A 19,200-nucleotide genomic window follows, 5' to 3' on the forward strand; every position below is an offset into this window, starting at 1 on the left:
TATAAATAAGGCGCGCACTTTGACTCGTAAATTGGCGGGAACATTAACTATTTTAACCGTCACTTTCCAGTAAGAAGTTTTCTTTGCACAGACCTGTATTTATAGCTTCGAAATCGCCCCAGCAATTAACGGAAACACCTTTTTTCTCCGATCTAATCGAACTCAAGCGCAAAATGAACAATTCGATCCCAAATAACGAGGAAACCAGCGATGACGAGACGTTGGAAGATGTGACGCCGTGCTCTTCCTCGAAGAAAAAAGCACTGTCGCGCAAGAAAATTATGAGCTCACAAGAGGAGAAAGATGCTATAAAAGATTCAATCAATTCCAAGGAGGGTAATCTCATGAACAGTTCGATCTCAAATAACGAGGAAACCACCAATGATGAGACGTTGGAAGACGTGACGCCGTGCTCTTCCGCTAAGAAAAAAGCACAGTCGCGCAAGAAAATTCTGAGCTCACAACACGAGAACGATTGCAAGGAGGTTACTTTAATCGATAGAAGCAAGGATCCAACTGATTCAGAGAATACTGCGCGCTATAATTCTGACTCTGAGGATGATGATATAAGTGACATAGGAATTAAAAACACGGCGCGTAAAAATGGCGAAGAAAAAGCGGGAGCGAAGAAAAGGAAAGGGACTATCTCTTCGATTGACGATGAAGATGACTTGTGAGTACATTACACGATTTGTTAATGTTTTTTGAACTAAAATAGTGGCTAAAATGATTTTTGAAATAAAATGATGACTGAAATGATTTTTACTCTGTCGCTGCCATCTTAAAATGATTGCGGGGATTAGAGTGTTATGTTAGCTATTCAATGTTATTATATTCTGTGTAAAATTCATTGTTTCTAATGTTTACGTGGGAAGTTTCTGGAACGATAAAAGAGATATTTCAGACGCGATAGATTTAAGTTAACTGTAAGTGCGTAATAAAGTGCGTAAGAGCTTAATACTCGGACAACCATGGAGGAAGAAGCCAATCTGTTATGAATCGAAGGGATGGACTGTCGAGGGTTTTTTATGTAAATTTATACACAGTACCTTCGAACAGATGTATCCCACCTGAACTGTTGGCCATAATCACCAATCAAGGATATGCACCTCAAGATAGGTTGCATTGAAAGGCTACAGTTGAACCATGGCTTGTTCTCGTTTTGTCGGATACTTGTCAATTTTTTTTAGTACTCTGCATCATTGTGCAGAACAAGTTAATTTAATTCTGCACAAGCTACAGTATTATGTTGTCTACTATGATGGAATTTTTCTCTGTTCAGTACCCCACAGAAACAGATTAAGACAGAAAGGGAACAAAACGCTAAGAGGAAATTAGCTTTGGAACAGTTGGTCCATAGTAGAAATCGTACGAAAGGGCCATTGAACATGACTGTTGATGCTGGAAAGGGTTCCCCTGAAGAATCTAAGGTAATTATTAAAATATCTTATCAGAGTTATCTGTAGATTCCATCAAAATTTGCTCAGAGCAAGAAAATTGCACTTGAGGCACAGCTGAATGTGTCAGTGATGTTCTTACCATCATTTGATGTTCTCTTTGATCTGATACTGAACAGATGGATGGGCTATTGAGCAAGCCTGATGATGGTGAAGAAGGTTCATCCAAAGAATCTGAGGTAATCATTATTTCACAGAATGATCAAATACATGTAGATTACATGCTACAGTCTCTCTGTTCAGAGATAGATCATACATTCCACCAAAATGTGCTCAGAGCAAGAAAACATCACTTGAGGCACAACTTATTAAAATATCTTTTTAAGTTATCTGACTTATCTGTAATCATTATTTCACAGATTGACCAAATACATTTAGATTATGTGCTACAGTCCGTCTGTTCAGTGATAGATCATGCATCATTCCATCAAAATGTGCTCATGCAGAGCAATAAAATATCACTTGAGGCGCAGTTGAATGTGTCAGTGATGTTCTTACCATAGCCTTGGCTACCAAAATACACTCAGCTTGCAGCTCTGATCCTACAATGTGTTTGTAATTCTTCCATGCTTGATACAGATTAGCACAAATCAGGCTATGAGATGTGGTTAGTGGACAAAAAAATTGTCCAATTGTTTGATTTATTTGGTCCTGAGCCATTGAGAAATATATAGTAAATGTACATGTACTGATATGTTTGGAGGAAGTGAAGAAAACTTTTATTGATTTTTAAAGTTTTTTTCCACAACATCTTGTCTTTATCAATAGTTGAGCAGTTCAGATGATGAAACCTCTGGAGATGAATCAGATCTTGATGATTTTGTTGAGGGAGACTCCCCAAGTCAAGAGTTGGTAAGCAGTATTTGATAATAATTACACTTTTAATTGTAATTAGTATATACTAAAACAGTGGATAGCGTTGAAGGCGCACTCTGATTGGCTAGTCAAACTCCGAATATCCTTTGCTATTTACCTCCGAGCAACTTGGGGAAAAAATGGCGTGCTGGTTTGCATCCATGACAAGTGAAGAAATCACTCAAATAATGACGAAGCAGTCCCTGAAAACACAGAAAGCGACTAAATTTGGTTTGGTGGTGTTTAATGGTAGCCGGGAGTTTATCGATAAAAACCAATGAAAAAGGTTTTGTTTACAAATGCAAATTAATCTTGCATAACCTCACTTGTTCACTTGAAAATCAAAGTTAAATGGTATTTTTTACTGAATGGTTTCAAACACAGAAAGAGTTTGCAACACCATGAAATGTCGCCACCAGAGCTAAACAAATGTCTTCAGAAATTTTATCTGTCAGCGAAAAAATTAGACGGCAGGTTTTACAACAAAAACAAAAAATCACTTACCGCGATCCAAGCCGTGTTGGATTGTTACGCGCGGGAAAATGTTGGAATCGTTGCTGGAATGTATGAATTAAAATCAATTTTTGGTGGTGTATATTATCTCACTGTTTTAGTATATACTAAAACAACTATTCACCCCGATGTCGGTGGTTAGCGGTGAATATTTACCTTGCCACTTCGCGGCTCGGTAAATATCCACCACTAACCACCTCCACTTCTGTGAATAGTTGTTTATAACTATCATCTGTTCACAATTGTTAGTTATTACTATTTAATGGACCATTTTTTAAGAATGTGGTAAAAGGTTATTGTGCAAGATCCTCCTTTCCTGTTACTTCTGCTTGCATTGTGTCACAAGAAAGCCATAGCTTAGTGGCAATAAGTCACTGACATTATCACAGATTAGAGCTTGAATAACAGGGATTCATTAATTTCAGAAGTAGGCACATATTAGTATATAAGTAGGTGGAAGACGGTTCAGTGGTAATCAAGGGAGATTTGTCACCAGTCTTTCTCTTGTGTCCATTCAACATGGTGTAAAAGTGATTGTCTTGTTGATTGAATTTTTAGAACTCACCCAACAACCAAAAAGGAGACAAAATTTCAACAAAAACACCTTTATTGATGACTGCTTTTAGAATATATTGAATGTTTACCAAAAAAATGCAAAAAACTGGGAAGTGAAATGGCCATAGTAGCCAGCTCCATTGTGGAGGGTAGCTGTCAGAATTTGGTGGTTACCGCCTCCTGATGAAATCCCTGGAATAATCATAATATTGTTTCCACAGTTAATTGATCATCTTAATATTATACATGTACCTCAGTACATGTAAATGCTTCTCATGAACAAATTCACCAACAAAGCCACATGTACAGCAAATAATAATAATCAGTTTAATTACTTTTTTTGTAGCTTACAGCTAAATTACAAGAGTGGTCAGATACAACTCATATATATACGATAACACAAAACATTTTACTATGAAAATTTGTCGAGACGGTTAGTAGAGGCCATAGTGGGTTCTTCTCCAAGGGTGCCTGAGTGTAGATTGTATCCATGGGACACAGTTGTGCGATGTGGGAGCAAGTTAGCAAGGACACCAGCGTCCCGAACTCTCTGGATAAATGTAGTGCATGCAGCAGCACGTCAATCAGAGAGAGTGCGAAGACCACACAGCACAAGTGCATCCCTGTAGGGAAGTCCAGGAAAGATTATTTCCAAGGCTTTTATCTGCACAGTCTCTCAATTAGGGGGCTAAGATAGTCAGGCAGGTTTGCCCATACTGGGGAGGCATACTCCAACACTGAAGGAATCAGGCTGGAATACACCATAACTAACTCCCTTTCCAAAACACCTGACTTCTTCAAACAACGCAGTGCGAACAGGCGTTTGCGCACTCTCTGAAAAATGTACTCACAGTGCATATTCCAGCATAAATTATCAGTAACATTAATTACACCACAAGCAACTTGTACTTGTGGTCACACTTAATTTCAGACCCAGAAAGCTGTAAAGGAGGAGGATGGTGCGGCTTATAGCGCAAGAAGTCTAAACATCTCCCTGCACTTCACCGGGCTAAGGCACATGCCATGCTCATTAGCATAAGTGTAAATATCTCTTGCAATGAATGGAAGTACACTAGGTATAATCTCTACAACTGAAAGGTCGTCGACATATTTAGCCCTGATCTTCCATTGCCTGGCCAGGTTATTAACAAGTACTGCAAACAGCAAGGGGGCCAATTTATTCCCAAGGGGAATACCACACCTAGGTATGACATGACCCGAGGTAGAACCACCTATTTTAACAAATAGTTGGTGCTAAAGAACTGCCTTTTGATCTTGTTTTGATTATAAAAATGTGTTCAGTTTGTTCTTAAACTATTACAGGCTGAAACTTCTACGTACTTTTACAACCCAAGTAAAGAAGAGTTGTTTGACAGATATGTTGAAACAATTTTGAACAGTATTGTGGATGAAGAGTTTTCATCATCATTGCAGAACTCAAATGGTAAAGTAAACTCTTGATATTATAAATCAGAGACCTTTCATTTCAGGGTTATCATGACTTTATTTGGTAAAGGTAATGAATCTAATCCCACCAATACGTTGGTCAATGCTGCTGGTTCAACAGTCAGCTGACAGTCATCCCCACCTCATAAATTCACAAACTGACATTTTTTTACTGTTCTTTGAGTTATTGAAAACATGCAATAAGAGCACATATATGGCCTTTAAATGTATATTATATCAGTTGTCCCTTAACCCAATGAAGCTATAGTTGTTGTCAGTGATTTCTGAAACATGATTTTGAAATACATTTATGTGTACATCATCATCACTCACTCAGCCTGCCCAAATGAATGCTGCCATGGAAACATTAAAAAGTTAATAAACAGTGTGGCATTTTATGAGAAAATATGAAATCACAAGTATCTTGCCCCACTTTACAAACTGAATCAAATTAATATAGGTTGGAGTTCTTTTTATAAAAAAGTTTGCTACACAAAATGTATCCTTTTTATTACGTGTACTTATGTTGTCATATTACTATTATTAATTTAGATTATCGCTTTGAGAAAGCACAAACCTATTGGGAAAATCTAATAAATACTAAGAAAGATCAAGTGGTTAGCAGAAATTGGAAAGACTATAAGGTATTTTAGTCTCCTGATTCTATCATAGTTTATGAGCAGTGGAGAGTATTTACTTTTCCTTGAAATACTCTGTTCTCATTTAAGTTTAACTATGGAACATAGGTCGCGTTTAATATGTTGTTGATGAATTTGCTGACATTTTGGTTCGCTGGGATCAGGGCTTCAGATAAACCCATGGCCTAATCTGCCTATCATTCGAAGCCCTTCAAAGCTTGTGTTGAAGTCCTGGCCAAAACCTTGACTAGAAGATTTATCACACCACTCTGCAATCCATTGCATGTTGTTTATTAGAGATTGGAGAATGTGTTTTCAGTTTGTGCATTGTGTAATGCAGTGTAGCTTTGCAGAATTCTTCTGTTAAATTTCAAATGAATTCTCAAATGAATTCTCCTGTTGAATTTCAAATGAATCAGAATTCTCCTGTTAAATTTCTTGTTAAATTTTGAAACCGCCTCCCGGTTAGCTCAATGGATAGAGCGCTGGACTGTTGTGCGGGAGGTCGAGGGTTCAAGCCCCAGCCAGACCAACACTCAAGGTCTTAAAATAATTGAGAAGAATATGCTACTACCTTTCTATACCACCAAGAAATGGTTAGATATTCTAGTCTTCTCGGATAGGGATGAATAAATGGAGGTCCCGTCTCCTACAGGGTTAGGGGTAGGAGACGTTAATTTCCCATGCACAAGACTACTGTGTGATGGACGTCCTCCCCTGGGGTGGGATTTATTGAATGGACTACTCGCGTGGTTCGCATAAAATATGTTCCGTTCTAGTCCTACCCTACTGCGGTAATGCAATGAAAATGGTTAGAATAAAATCTTAAGCTACAATGTATTTTACATGAAGAATATGCATCCGTTATCTTTCTTCTGCTTAGTATCACATTTCATGGTGAAAACCCATTAACTGAATTAAAAATTTGATTCAATCAAAATACAGTGGGTTGTTTTTGTGAACATTGTATCCTTTTTTAATATATTTTTTATTGATTGATGTAGTCAATGCATGATGTAGGTATAAGTTTCACAATGATTGCATAAACAGTCATAGATGAAACATTTCTCTTGGCAGAAGAGGTTGATGGAATGCCCTGTCATGAAATCAAAATTGCTGGGGTATACAAGAAAGAAGTATATAAAGCAACAGTGTGAAGTATGTTTTGTTAGTGAATAATATTTTAGGTATTTTTGTGTGTTAACATGACCTTTTTGTTTTAAAAAAGAATTCTTATTGAACCAAGTGGTTACAATGTCATTCAGTGACTGCATGACTATAGTATCAGTCAAACTTGGTATTATTCATTAATTTGTCCTTCCTTTACATTGACAAGAAGCTTTCCTGATCGATAATACAAGTACAAATAATATTTACAGTTTAATTTTATATTGCACTCTACTCTTGCATGGTTATTGCATGGTTGATTGATGTTCATAGTTTGGACACTTTTATCCTTGTTCCACTGATAATTCAGTCATATGATAGGAAAGTGTACATGTATCTAATTACATTTTGAATAATCTATTAATTAAAATCGGAAAAAAAACTGAAAATAGAGGTGAATTATGTATGTGCATGTTGTTTTTGTCATTTATGAAAGCAATGAATGGTTTTGCATTGCCTTACCCACTTGCAAAGGTTTTTCCAAGTACCAACTTTGAAGTTTTGCTGTCAAAATAGTTTGCTAGGCCAACAGAACATGTCTTTATCATGTGCTTGGAGGGGTAGATGCAATCAATGGTAAAATAACTTATTTATGAGGTCCTTGAATTAGAATAGTATTCAGTGTATTTCAGTTTAAATTGTTGTCCTGAAAGTCTACACATCTGAACATGACAGAGCCCCAAATCTCAATAATTTGGAACTTATATTTAATATTTCATCCTTATCTTCTTAGCTTAAAAATTTATGATACACTTTTAAATTAACCTCTATGAAATATTCATGATAGGGGTGCTTATTGCCACGAACCATATCAAAATGTGTAGCATTTTACGAAGAGCCTAATGGAAGGAAAATCAAGGTGGGTTTAACACAGGAGGAAATACAACAAGGTTTCTTACCGTGTTTGTGAGATTGAATGATGCATTCAAGAAAAGCCTCTTCACATCAGCATAGCAAGCCTAGTTGGGGAAACTATTTTTGTTTCATCTCATTGACTTAAGCATCTTGAAGATGAAATGTCTATTGTTTGGTTTTTTAAGGTTGTAACTGGCACAGTGTAGGTGCTTAGATGCAGTCCAGTGAGAAGATGGTACTAACATCTTCACATCATTTTCTTATACACTCTAATTCTTGCACATGTATCACAAACCTTGATTTATAGCGGAAATTTAGTTCAGAGATTAATTCTGCAGTTTTGAATAAATATTGATTACTCAACTATTTTCTGGGACTAAATAACATCTAATAGATATGTATACTTTTACTTAAGGAGTTTAAGGTTGGCTGCCATTGTGCAAGAAGAGGGTGGGTATATCATCGCCTTCATCATTTCAAGGAGAAACTGAAGGAAAGTTGCTCTGAAAAGGTATAAAATGGAGGCAGATTGTCTAAGGGATAGTTTTTATAGTTGGAAGATAAATTGAATATCTATTAATTTGCTGAATGCTCGACCCCTGAAATGATCTACATGATTATGAAGGTGCTATCTTTGCCAGTTTGTTTGCAAGGCATGGCAAGTTTTAAACTGTAAGTGTGAAAGTGGGTCATGGGAAAAAAATTCAAAAACAATTTTTTGGAAACACGTTAAGAAGGGAATATACCTAACACGCATTCAATCACAACATTAAAGACCATATATAGACTTTTAGATCTGAAATCAAAGTTGACACTAATCCCGGGCTATCATAACCCAACTTTGAACAACCCAGCCTTGGTCATTTTGTCATTTTATTCACTTACTATTTTGTAGATTATTGTTATCACTACCACTGTTATTATCAATTTTATAGAAAATTTGAAGATAATATACTAAATGTCTTGGAAACTCATGCACAATTGTTTATAATCAGTGGCCAGAATTGCTCGTTGTACTGTGATAAATGTGAGCAAGGGTTACCACAGTATGTAAGCCCTATAGTAGCTAACTTCACAAACTTAACTGAGATAAATAAGTTTAAATCTCTCAGGTTAATGAGGTGCGAGACAGGGCAAGGACTGGAACACCTAAAGAGGTTGTTGAGAAGTGTATTGAGGACAGAGAATGGCTTGATGAGGTGAGGTTAAATTTTTTTTTTTTTTTTTCTTTAACCTTAAGTCAACTCCTCTCTTTTCTCTAAAAACACTCAATTCAGTCACACCTTTGTTTTCTTTTTTCTATCGCAGCTGTTTAGAGATTTGAAGTCAAAGTTGAATGATGCCGATACGTGCCCACTGGGTGGATAATAAGATCGGTAATGAACAAGTACATGTAATGTCAGAGTTTTGGGAAATAGGTATACCTTTATGAACCAGAGCTTACCAAGAACATTTTTCGATCATGATTACAGCTGTCAACAACATTTATGTCTATTGCAAATTGATTGATTAATTTGATTGATCATGATTATCTGCTGTCAACAACAACATTTACGTCTATTGCAAATTGATTTATTAATTTGATATACATGCAATACACAAGTTAAAGATGACCATCCAAAGAACTAAAGTTAAACCCACCAGTTGGGTAATCCCGAATTTTTATTTATTTAATTTTTTTTTAAAGTAGGATGTCTTTTAAAATATTATAATGTTCACAAAATAAAACTCCTCTTTCCTAGGTTTGGTCACTGCGCAAGGGGAAAAACAGGCATTCATTGCTTTCTCAGCCCAGCTAAATGCATTTTAGAGTTCTGATTTGGGATCAACGTTAGAAGCTGCATAAATCGTTATTTTTTACATAACGACTTTTTACGGTACGGATTTCAGACCCCTAGATGTATGAGAAGAATATGTAATGGTATACTATGTGAACATTTTAGTCGACATACTCTACGATTTTACGCTAATTTTACGATTTTACGATCAATCTCATTGGCTGGGTACAGTTCATAATAATTTGTTTTTCGCGGGACGAACGTTTGCTCGAAAATAATTAGGATCTACACGAAAATAATGTTCTGGAAGCTTCCCCCGCTATGACCAAACGTTGATATTCCATTAGCTATCGTTATATCGAGGATAAGCTCAGCACAAAATGAGCACAGCACGCGCTTGAGAACTGACTATGTTTTCGCGGTACTGATCTGTCAGTATATTTTTTTTCTCCCTTGACGGGCTGAGCTATGGGAGGGAGCCGACTTGTACTTAGACGTTGCATCTCTAAATGCGTCATAATTTATTTTAAACATATCTCTTAATGTAAGGTTCTTACCAAAGATATCAATATTTAGGTATTTAATAGTTAATAATTGATAATTCTTAGCAGTACCGAAAATTATAAAAATGTTTATGTGGCAATTCTTCTTTGATTTGGATTTGGGAATTCTTGGACCGCCGAAAAAGAGAAATTTCTCGGAGTCTACCGGCTCATAGTCTAAACAGCTCGTGGTTTACCTCTGCAGCCATGTGTGTTTTTGACAGAACATGACTTGCTCAGTCATAGTACGCGTGACAAATTGGTGACCTGCCAACTTTATTCCTTTTTCTCTCGGGGGTCAATTTTTCCCCGTTTCTTATCATTTATTACCGTTACGGGCTTTAAAAGAAGCATTCATCGTAAAAAAAAAAAAAAAAGTTCTGAGCTGACCAATTCTTACTGAGATCTTGCACGATTACAATTGTGACTTGTGTGGTCGTAGACATGGTACAAGCACGAGACTCCACCTCTACGTCAAAACATACGAAACACGTGCATTTAAATATCTTAAATGCTAAAAACAAGATTTTCAACGTGCGCTAGTGCAGTTTACCGTGAACAGCTTGATAATTGAATATCTGAGAGTTTTCTTCGCTTAAGCCAAAAATTGTGTTCATTGAAACACCACAGAGAATCTGTAAACTTCTGTCATGAACGCCCTTTTACCACTTTTAATTACACAGAGGGATGGTTTTCGACCGTTCACACTGAACGAAGCCTTTTAATTTCGCCCTTTCGGATAGTTTGATTCTTTTTTTTTTTTTTTCAAAGATAACTTTCAGAGGTTGCCGCTCTCGACCATTGAACACGATTGACATCAAGCGTTTGTATAGTTTGAAACTATCAAGAGAAGTCCAATTCGGTCTCTTTACACGAGATGTTGGAACATGAAATACCTTTTCTTTAGTTGTGGAAGCTCTCATAATTGCAAATGCTCCGAGAGTAGGTCGTCACAATATATAAAAATGCAATTTTTGGCGACGTGGACAAGCGCCTTGAGATTAAAGGGAGATTTGCAGTGGCTAAACGAACCACTGGCAAGAAGGGCGAACTCCACGAAATAAGAACGAACGTAGAGGATGGAGAAAATTGACGCGGATTTAAATGAAAAACGGAAAATTTTTAGGCTTGATTTTTCCAGCTTTGTCATCCGTACCATAGCGTTTTAAACCTTACATAAGCGCAGCATGGTTCTTCTGTTCACGATCTCGCACCAAAACTGTACCCGTACCCATTCTGTTTAAAATCACAACGGGATATTGGCGCTTTGTCGCACATGATCATTAGGTGATTCAGGGTTCCCGTGCGACCAAGCGTGCTAACTCACTCGTATTGCTATAGTTCGAATACGTAACCACTTTTTCACGTAAATAACAGTAACTTGTCTGAGAAACCTGGGATCGGTGTCAGAACACCTCTTCCCCCCCCCCCCCCCCTAAAAAAAATACATAGCGTTATCTTTCTTGTTGGTATAGTCAGGGGAAGAAATTCAATTCAAAGACGCGGATGATGCTTCTGCATTCCGTAACACTTTATCGGTTTGATTATATTGTAAAAGTTTTTGCGGACCCGATCACGCGCGAAAATACAGGACTAGTAGGAAAATCCCGTAATGGTAACGTGACCGGTCAGATGTCGTTGGGTGATCATCATGTGCTGTGGGGCTTAAGTACTTGTTACAATATCGTTTTTCACCAGTTCCAACATAACTGCTCACAGGGTTCCCCTGTCTCTTAAAATCAAGAAAGTCATCTCAAAAGGTAAGGATTTAACTATTTAATATGCATCTGAGTCCCTTTTCAATAGAACCCTCAAGCTATAGCTACCTGGATGTCACAAAATATTCGAGGCTTAAGTCACGAAACTGCATCGTTTCGGATCAAAAAAAAAAAAAAAACCTGTTGCTTCCGTTCAGCTGAAGCTATCGCGCCTGGTTTATCATCGAGCTCCGTTTCATGTACTATTTCAAAAACAAGTGCGAGGGTTTCATCAGGGTTTCCACACACGAGAAAACTAATGAAAGCACGAGGCCACAGTTTTCTCGTGTTTGGAAACCCCTATGAAACCCGATGTAAGAGTTGTTGAAGAAGCTTCTCAATCGCTGCCCGAGAATAAAAGAAAATGGAAATATTCACGAATTGTTCACATATTGTCGGCAAGTTTGTTGCTGTTATTCAAATTAAGAAATGAGTTTACTTGAGTTTTATGCTTTACCAAACTCAAGGGTTTGAAATCATATGAAACTCATAGATAGCACGTCATTCCAGTGTTTCACCTGGGTTTCAAACCACATGTACACGTGACGAAATTGGCGTGTCTTGGTTGGATGATCCGCTTATGAATGATCAAGGAGTCTGAATATAACTGATCGCGTGAAGGCTGGAACAGGCCAGCGCTCTTGACGACTTGCCATATGATTAATTAGAATTTCTTTTTATCTTTGTATAACAAACAAATGTACTTAGGGATAAAACACCAGAACTTGAAAGAGGCATTTCTCACCCTGTGCTGGAGGTCCGAGTGGAACTTCCTTTGATCAGTCCAATTCCTTGTATCATTATCAATTTCTTACTGACCGAAGGCTGGAGTAAGTATAACTCAACTGACAGTCAATGATGTCTCAATCTATAAAACGGACGATCTCCACCTCGCTAGGGATCCTAGGATGGCATGGAGTATTGTTATTGCTTCTTATCATTTCGTCATTCAAAATTTTCCATTTGGAATACGAGCGGCCCCTTGAACAGGAAATCGCAGCCTGCCCGTGTACCATGGGCGTCATTTACAGCACTACCATGTTTCTTGTCCCATCCCTGGCTGCCTACATTATTGCATGTTTCGCTTATTTCCGTCAAGACGACGGTAGCGTTCCTTGGTCTGCTTTGAAAAAATTCTACGAAATGGTACGTTCCTGTGATTTCTTAGAAGAATCCACCGGTTTTTATTCCCATACGGAGCTCTGCAATTTCTGCCGTCAAGTTGAGCGTGATTGGACCCTGGTGAAAATTGCAGTTTCGGCAGTTCTCTCGTTGCTGTATCCTCTTGTGTGGATCATTCTCAGTCTTCTTCAAGCTCATTACTATGTGTGTGCTCAAGTTGGCCCTTCACCAATGATAGTCACTAGTTTCTGCAATGTAACAATCGAAGAAGATTATTATAAAGACTACGCCTTGGCAGGGATTCGCTCGAAAGTCATCGGTGGAATTTTGTTTGCCTGCATGCTGTTTTGCGCTGGGTTGTTTGTAGTCCTCCATGGTGAAATAGAAAATTATTTGAAAAAATACGACGAGTCCTCAGACGACGGGAGTGCAAAAAAACTTGCAGTTTATGTCACTTTCCTGCCGGAACATTCATCCGGGGCAACAGATGCAGCAGGAGCAGCGGCTTCCCGCCACAGTGGTGCTCCAACCATCGCAAGTGGCCCAGGAGCTCCTGAGCCCAAAAGTCAAGTAAGGAACCGTCGTTATTTTTCGCCCGTAGGGGAGGGGGTAGTCGGAGGATTTAGAGGGGTACAGAAGGGGACCAGTTATCGCCAACAGACTATAAAAGGGGGATAATAGAAAACTAGCAAAGGTCCACTTCATTATAATTTGCAATTCATTCTTTATTTCAGTCCAGAATGAAGCAAGATCCAAATGGTAAAGAAAAGGGGATTCAAATCCATTTGACCGGTAAACTTGTCTCTGTCCTTCAAGGGAGTATTCGAAATGACGCATGGCAAGGTGTTGATATCCGCTGTACACAACAGGAAGAACAGAGGAGCTTGCCAGGATGTTTTCCATTTCGCTCGCCGTCTCGTGCCAAACTACTTTCGGACGTTCAAAGGAAGCATGGGTACGAATCACTGCGAGAAGTAGCGGTTAAGAGTACTCGGAGTTAAACAACGTTTTATATCGACATTCTGAACGCTCGTTTAGACATAGAAGTTTAGGAAACAACAAATCTTCTCGATAGCTAAGTAACCAAAACGAGCGATTGATTGAATGGGTTACTTTTCACCAACTGAGTATTAGGGCCGTACTGGAGAATTTAGGCCCGACGTCGCGGCAGTACGGCCGGAGCGCCACGAGACCGTACAAAAACGACTTAGGGCCCATAATCTTCACTACGATAAGATAATCAGTTCTAAACCGTATGTACAGGAATATTTTTCGCTTTGCGGGAAGATAAATCTTGAAATGTTAATGCCATTTCAATTATTTAAAAAATGGGGTACCCACATAATGAACATAACTTTAAAGAGTTCCTCGCAAATAAGGACGGCTTCAAGCAATCCATTTCCGTTCATGGAAGGTAAATTAACGAAGAGCCATTTTTTGCGTCCTTTTTAGCAAATCGTCGTTCTAATGTTAGATGATAGGCCTGGGAAACACTCAAGAAATTTGCATAAATCGGTAATTAGATGCCTCAGTTTAAGATCCAACGCGTCAGGGCTTTGCTGTCTTCGAAGAAACGTCGCTTCTTTGGAAACCAAATCAAGGTTTGAAGATACTGAAAGACATCAGAATCGGTAAAACTTTGAATTTATTCTTTAGTTTTCTTATTAGGTAGACCACAGGTATTGCTCAGTCGTGTACGCGACGCCGAGAAAACAGGAATTGTATGTCTACTTAGGTGGTTGACATATATGTCGTTGATACATTGAGAATCGCGAGAGACGTTTAAAAAAGTTTAATGTCTTAGCCATTTCAATTTTCCGAATTCCATGTGTCATCAGAATTTTTCAATAGAGCTGCATTCTGCCAGCGACATTCAGGCTAATAATAGGGCGGTGAACATGAAACTTTTCGTTTCCGAACCGAGCCCACTTCAGATGTCTGAATCCGGCGTGTTTTCGCTGAAGCTACCCAGGGAAATAAAAATTTTCGCCCAACTTTGTATCACTTTGCTTAATGTAGCTTACGATTTTGTAATTAAAGTCTATTATTTTTTCTAATTAATTGTATCTTATGCTTCATCAAGAAGCTTTTAACGTATCTTTATAAACAACTTAAACAATTGCGCCTGAGGTGAATTACGAACTTCTCCATTTTACTGAACAAACGTTTTGAATTATGATAAGCAGTATATAAACCCAAGAAAGAAGAATACCAGTACATGTTTATTTTATCGTCGACAAACGAAAATGTGGAACATCACGTTCGTTAGTGAATAAATTCGAAGCCCTTCTTTGTCCTGTCACGGTACATTCCTTTACATTTACAATTACAATTTATCACTTATAGAGCGCTATTTACAATGACAGATCAACAGCGCTTTACAATCAATCCTAACGCGCCCATCCCACCCCAGGGGATGACATCCATCGCACAGTAATCTCGTGCGTGGGAAATTAACGTCTCCTACCCCTAACCCTGTAGGAGACGGGACCTCCATTTATTCGTCCCTATCCGAGAAGACTAGAATATCTAACCATTTCTTGATGTTATGGAAAGGTAGCATATTCTTCTCAATTATTTTAAGACCTTGAGTGTTGGTCCGGCCGGGGCTCGAACCCTCGACCTCCCGCACAACAGTCCAGCGCTCTATCCATTGAGCTAACCGGGAGGCGGTTAAAAGCAACTAGACTCCGTTCAGTTCATTATTCACTCGAAGAAAGAAAAACTTTTAAAATTTTCTTTCGCTTTCTAAGGCAGAAATTATCCGAGTAAAAACGCAGGCTATTTTAATGCATGACCAATTTCGTAGAATCATTTCGAAATACAATTTCGCCGATAACGACTGTCGTGAGTAATTTGATTCCGTGATAATTTGATTCTGTGATGGCTTGGATTACCTGACGTCATGACGCGATATATATTCACTTTCAAAGTCGCGCAAATAACTTAGAGGGAAGTATGCTATCCTTTACAACATAAAGCCCAGCCAACAACCCCGCTTTTTCAGGGGAACACCCTGAAAAGGAAAACGGTTTCAAATTATTTGGTCGCTTATATAATTTGCTGGAATTTCACTGGCAGCATTCCTGAGTTGTCCTTGCTTACCGTTTTTCTGCAAGACATCGGTGCTATGAAGTAAGATTTACGATACGATTGCAATAATTAAACATTGTAAGTAGCTACAAAGTAAAGAATATTAGAAAACTCTCAACGGTTCAATTCCGATAGGCTCCAATGCAAAGTAAAATTCATAGTGGCAAAACGACTTTGAATGAAACTTCGGTGCGAACCATTTTCAACCATGGGGAAGGGCTGTTTGGAAACTACAAAACAAACCTTGTAACTGGCCAACAAAGAGGAACGAAGGGACTTCAGAAATCTTAGGGTTACACGTAGCACTCATGATCTGCAATCGCCTAAGATATCAACATCTAAAGGGCAAGATAAGAAATAAAGGTGTTCTCCAAGAATAACACAAGTTTCTCAACATCCTACTACTCTTTCCTTGATAGATTCCCCAAACCTGATTCCTTCTTCTGATTCCTTCTTCTGAACTTTTGTAGGTTGACGTCTTTACCTCTGACCAGAAGCAAGAGAAAATAAATTCTTGCCAGAAGTTGATCTTTAAAACATGGCTCAAGCGATGAAAATGGCCTTCTTTACCCTTGCAGGAATTCTGGGATGGCATGGAATATTTCTCCTGTTGCTCATTGTATCCTTTAAGTTGTTTTTAGAGGGAAATGGTGGCCCGCAAGAAGGCTTCACCTGCCCTTGCAATTGGCCAGTTGGTTATGGTACCATTATGTTACTATTCCCGTCGCTTATACTCTTTCTGGTCGCATTTTTCGCATACTTCCGTCAAGATAACGATAGCGTCCCATGGAAAGCTGTGAAAAAACTTTACGAGCTCAAATGTGCTTGTGACCTTTATGATAGGCGTGCCGATTGGGACTTCCACGCCGAACACTGTATTCGCTGCATGCTTCGCCGGAGAGACTGGACCCTAGTAAAGGTTGCTCTGTCAGCAATTTTCTCCCTTCTGTATCCTTTAGTTTGGCTGTCACTTAGTTTTCTGCAAATGTTTTACTACATTTGCGCTCACGTTGGTCCAGATTATCGCACGCTCATCAACTATTGTGATGTTAAAGATGCAGATATCCCCAAGAATTATGAAAAGAATCTTGTTCTGGCAGCTATTCGCTCGAAAGTTATGGGGGGTGTTTTGTTTGTAAGCACTCTGCTTCTTCTTGGTGTCTTTGTGATCGTTTATGGTGAGATTAAAAACTATTTGAAAAAGAAAGGTGATTCGTCACAGACTGGACCCAACGGGAGAGCTGGTAATCTAAAAGTTCACGTCTCTGTTTTGCCGAGCCGTTCATCCGGGACATCAGATAGTGCCGGCCTCCATGGCAACAGAGAATCCCCTTTTGCAGCAGTTGAAAGTGGAGGCCAGGTGAGATTTTACATAAAGGTGGCTCGCTTAAGCAAATCTCTGTAAAAGGAATAATCCGTTGCAGTGGAGCATAGAAGGTTAAAGTTTGATATTTTGTTTCAGCTCCAAAGTGTGGTGAAGTTTGCAAAACTCCGATTGAATTCGACGTTTCTTGGATAGGGAGGGTGATTCGCTTTTGGCGTTTCCTTGGCAACGATAAACAACACCAATTCTCGTTGTTCAGAATTTCAAGCAGAATGTTAGTCAAAATTACCAAAATTATTATTTCTAAATGCAAATTTTCTTCTTGAATCAATGATGAGCATACTAAAAACTGACAATTCCACGTAAAAAAAAAAAATGAACTCAATAGGTTGTCATTTATTTAGCGAACCAATCAGGATCAGCCACAATTGCATGACGGGAATAGGACGGTTCGTATCAGTCTGAGTGACGAGTTTACCACAGCCTTGCAAAGCTGTCTTCAGGATGGCGCGTGGCAAGGAGTTGATATCAGCTGTTCACAGAAAGAAGAGAGCACGAGCCTACAAGGATCAAACATCCAATTTCCTGAGCGATCATTGCACCAGCGAATGAAACCCGCTGACCGCTCCTTGGAAAACCCATCCTTAACTCCACCTTAAGTAGGGTAACTCAAAGAAAAGAGCATAGCTTGCTATCTGTTACTAAATTGGACTAATAATTTAGTCGTAAGCAGTGATCAGAGGTTTAGTTTCAAAATTGAGAATTGCTTTTAGGATTTTTAAAGCCGGTGATGCAATATTGTCTAAATAAGAGAAAAGTGAACAATACAAAAGTAATCTTTTTAGTAAAATTAGTTAAGCAGTAAGTAAGAAAATTGTTAATGCGAGTTTTACAAAGACAGTAGTATTATTATGCGATATGACAAGTCAAAATTTCATGTAGCGTTTCGAAAATATAATGTCACCATTTTTTTTATTTCTTTATTTTGATTTGGACTTGGTGGAAATTAAAATTTTTTATTTCCATTAAATTTCTATAGTTGAACTGATTAATCTAACCTGTGATTTACTGTAAATTGTCGTTTTATAGTGTCTTTTACAAAGATAACATAGAATACTTATGTCTAGGTTTTCCACGTAAGTTAAAAATCCTGTGATCAATGAAAGTGATTTACACAACAAATGAAAATGAATCTCTACATCTATGATCTATTTATAGTCTGTGATGCCAGGCACTCGCCTTAATTTTACCTCTTTTTGAACATTTTTGCGACACAGAATTTCTGCGATATGGATGACATTTTAAAACTGACAAGTCTATGAAATTTTTTTGATCCGAAAATCTTGAAAAAAAAAAATCCTTGAATAGAGATATTTAACGAAAATGGATGGAGACGTGCGCGCATAGAGGTTAAAACGTTGTAATTCGCTACCTGAGCATGACTTCAGACATGCATATGTCTATATGGGATAAAGGCTGATAGTTTCGAAAGAAACTGTTTGGGGCTGCGTCGGTGGGAGTAACGAAATAATTTGGATATATCAACAAAGTTGAAATGGTAAATTGGCCACCGTAACGATTACAAAAGCTGACGTTTCGAGCGTTAGCCCTTCGTCGGAGCGAATAGAGGAATTGTGGGTTGTGTGTGCTTTTAAAGGCAGAAAATGGAGCTACGTTATTGGTGGGAACATGGCAACGGGAAAAACAAGAATAAATTAGTGGAATGAAAAGCGTTCGTTGACGTCTTCGCATCCATCTCACGTTAAGAATTCCATTCCTTTTTCTCAGTTTCTAAGACTTCGTCGTTTATGTAATGATGACTCTGATTTCCACCACAAATCAGAGTCAATGTGCCAGTTTTTCGATAAACGTGGTTACCCTGTTTCTGTATCTTATTGATCGACATTCAGTACTACAAACGTCGCATAAGGAAGGTTCAGACCGCATTCCATCCACTCTCACGTTTCCCCCTCACAACCACTCAGTTAAATCCATCATTCTTAAAAACTTTAAATTACTTCAAAGCGATCCAGAGACAAGCACTATCTTTTCGCAGCCTCCGCTCATTTCATTCAAACGCGACAAAAACATAGTCAAT

General features: G+C 38.3%; 2 protein-coding genes across 5 annotated transcripts; both read left to right on the forward strand.

The window, feature by feature from the left end:
* The first annotated feature begins 36 nt into the window (after positions 1 to 36).
* On the forward strand, positions 37 to 12,423 carry LOC111323039 (uncharacterized). Of its 4 annotated transcripts, XR_015992610.1 has the most exons (14): positions 37 to 673; positions 1,283 to 1,430; positions 1,577 to 1,636; positions 2,226 to 2,309; positions 4,704 to 4,824; positions 5,379 to 5,470; positions 6,542 to 6,622; positions 7,419 to 7,490; positions 7,902 to 7,997; positions 8,599 to 8,685; positions 8,795 to 8,862; positions 9,229 to 9,363; positions 11,505 to 11,566; positions 12,272 to 12,423. XR_015992610.1 is itself a non-coding variant. In XM_088736515.1 (12 exons), the coding sequence occupies exons 1-11, from the start codon at positions 174 to 176 to the stop codon at positions 8,852 to 8,854; spliced, it is 1,401 nt and encodes a 466-aa protein (XP_088592641.1). In that variant the 5' UTR covers positions 37 to 173; the 3' UTR covers positions 8,855 to 8,862; positions 9,229 to 9,907. The 4 variants fall into 4 exon arrangements, 2 of the variants coding, with proteins under 2 accessions (XP_088592641.1, XP_088592642.1); XR_015992611.1 differs by lacking the exons at positions 11,505 to 11,566; positions 12,272 to 12,423 and adding an exon at positions 10,490 to 11,234; XM_088736515.1 differs by lacking the exons at positions 11,505 to 11,566; positions 12,272 to 12,423 and having other exon boundaries at positions 9,229 to 9,907.
* A 1,259-nt stretch (positions 12,424 to 13,682) lies between these two features.
* Positions 13,683 to 18,300, forward strand: LOC148722405 (uncharacterized). Its single transcript, XM_088736518.1, has 3 exons — positions 13,683 to 14,316; positions 16,249 to 17,138; positions 17,507 to 18,300. The coding sequence occupies exons 2-3, from the start codon at positions 16,317 to 16,319 to the stop codon at positions 17,759 to 17,761; spliced, it is 1,077 nt and encodes a 358-aa protein (XP_088592644.1). The 5' UTR covers positions 13,683 to 14,316; positions 16,249 to 16,316; the 3' UTR covers positions 17,762 to 18,300.
* The last annotated feature ends 900 nt before the right edge of the window (positions 18,301 to 19,200 follow it).

This window comes from Stylophora pistillata, chromosome 10, assembly GCF_964205215.1.
Source record: "Stylophora pistillata chromosome 10, jaStyPist1.2, whole genome shotgun sequence".
Classification (NCBI taxonomy): domain Eukaryota; kingdom Metazoa; phylum Cnidaria; class Anthozoa; order Scleractinia; family Pocilloporidae; genus Stylophora; species Stylophora pistillata.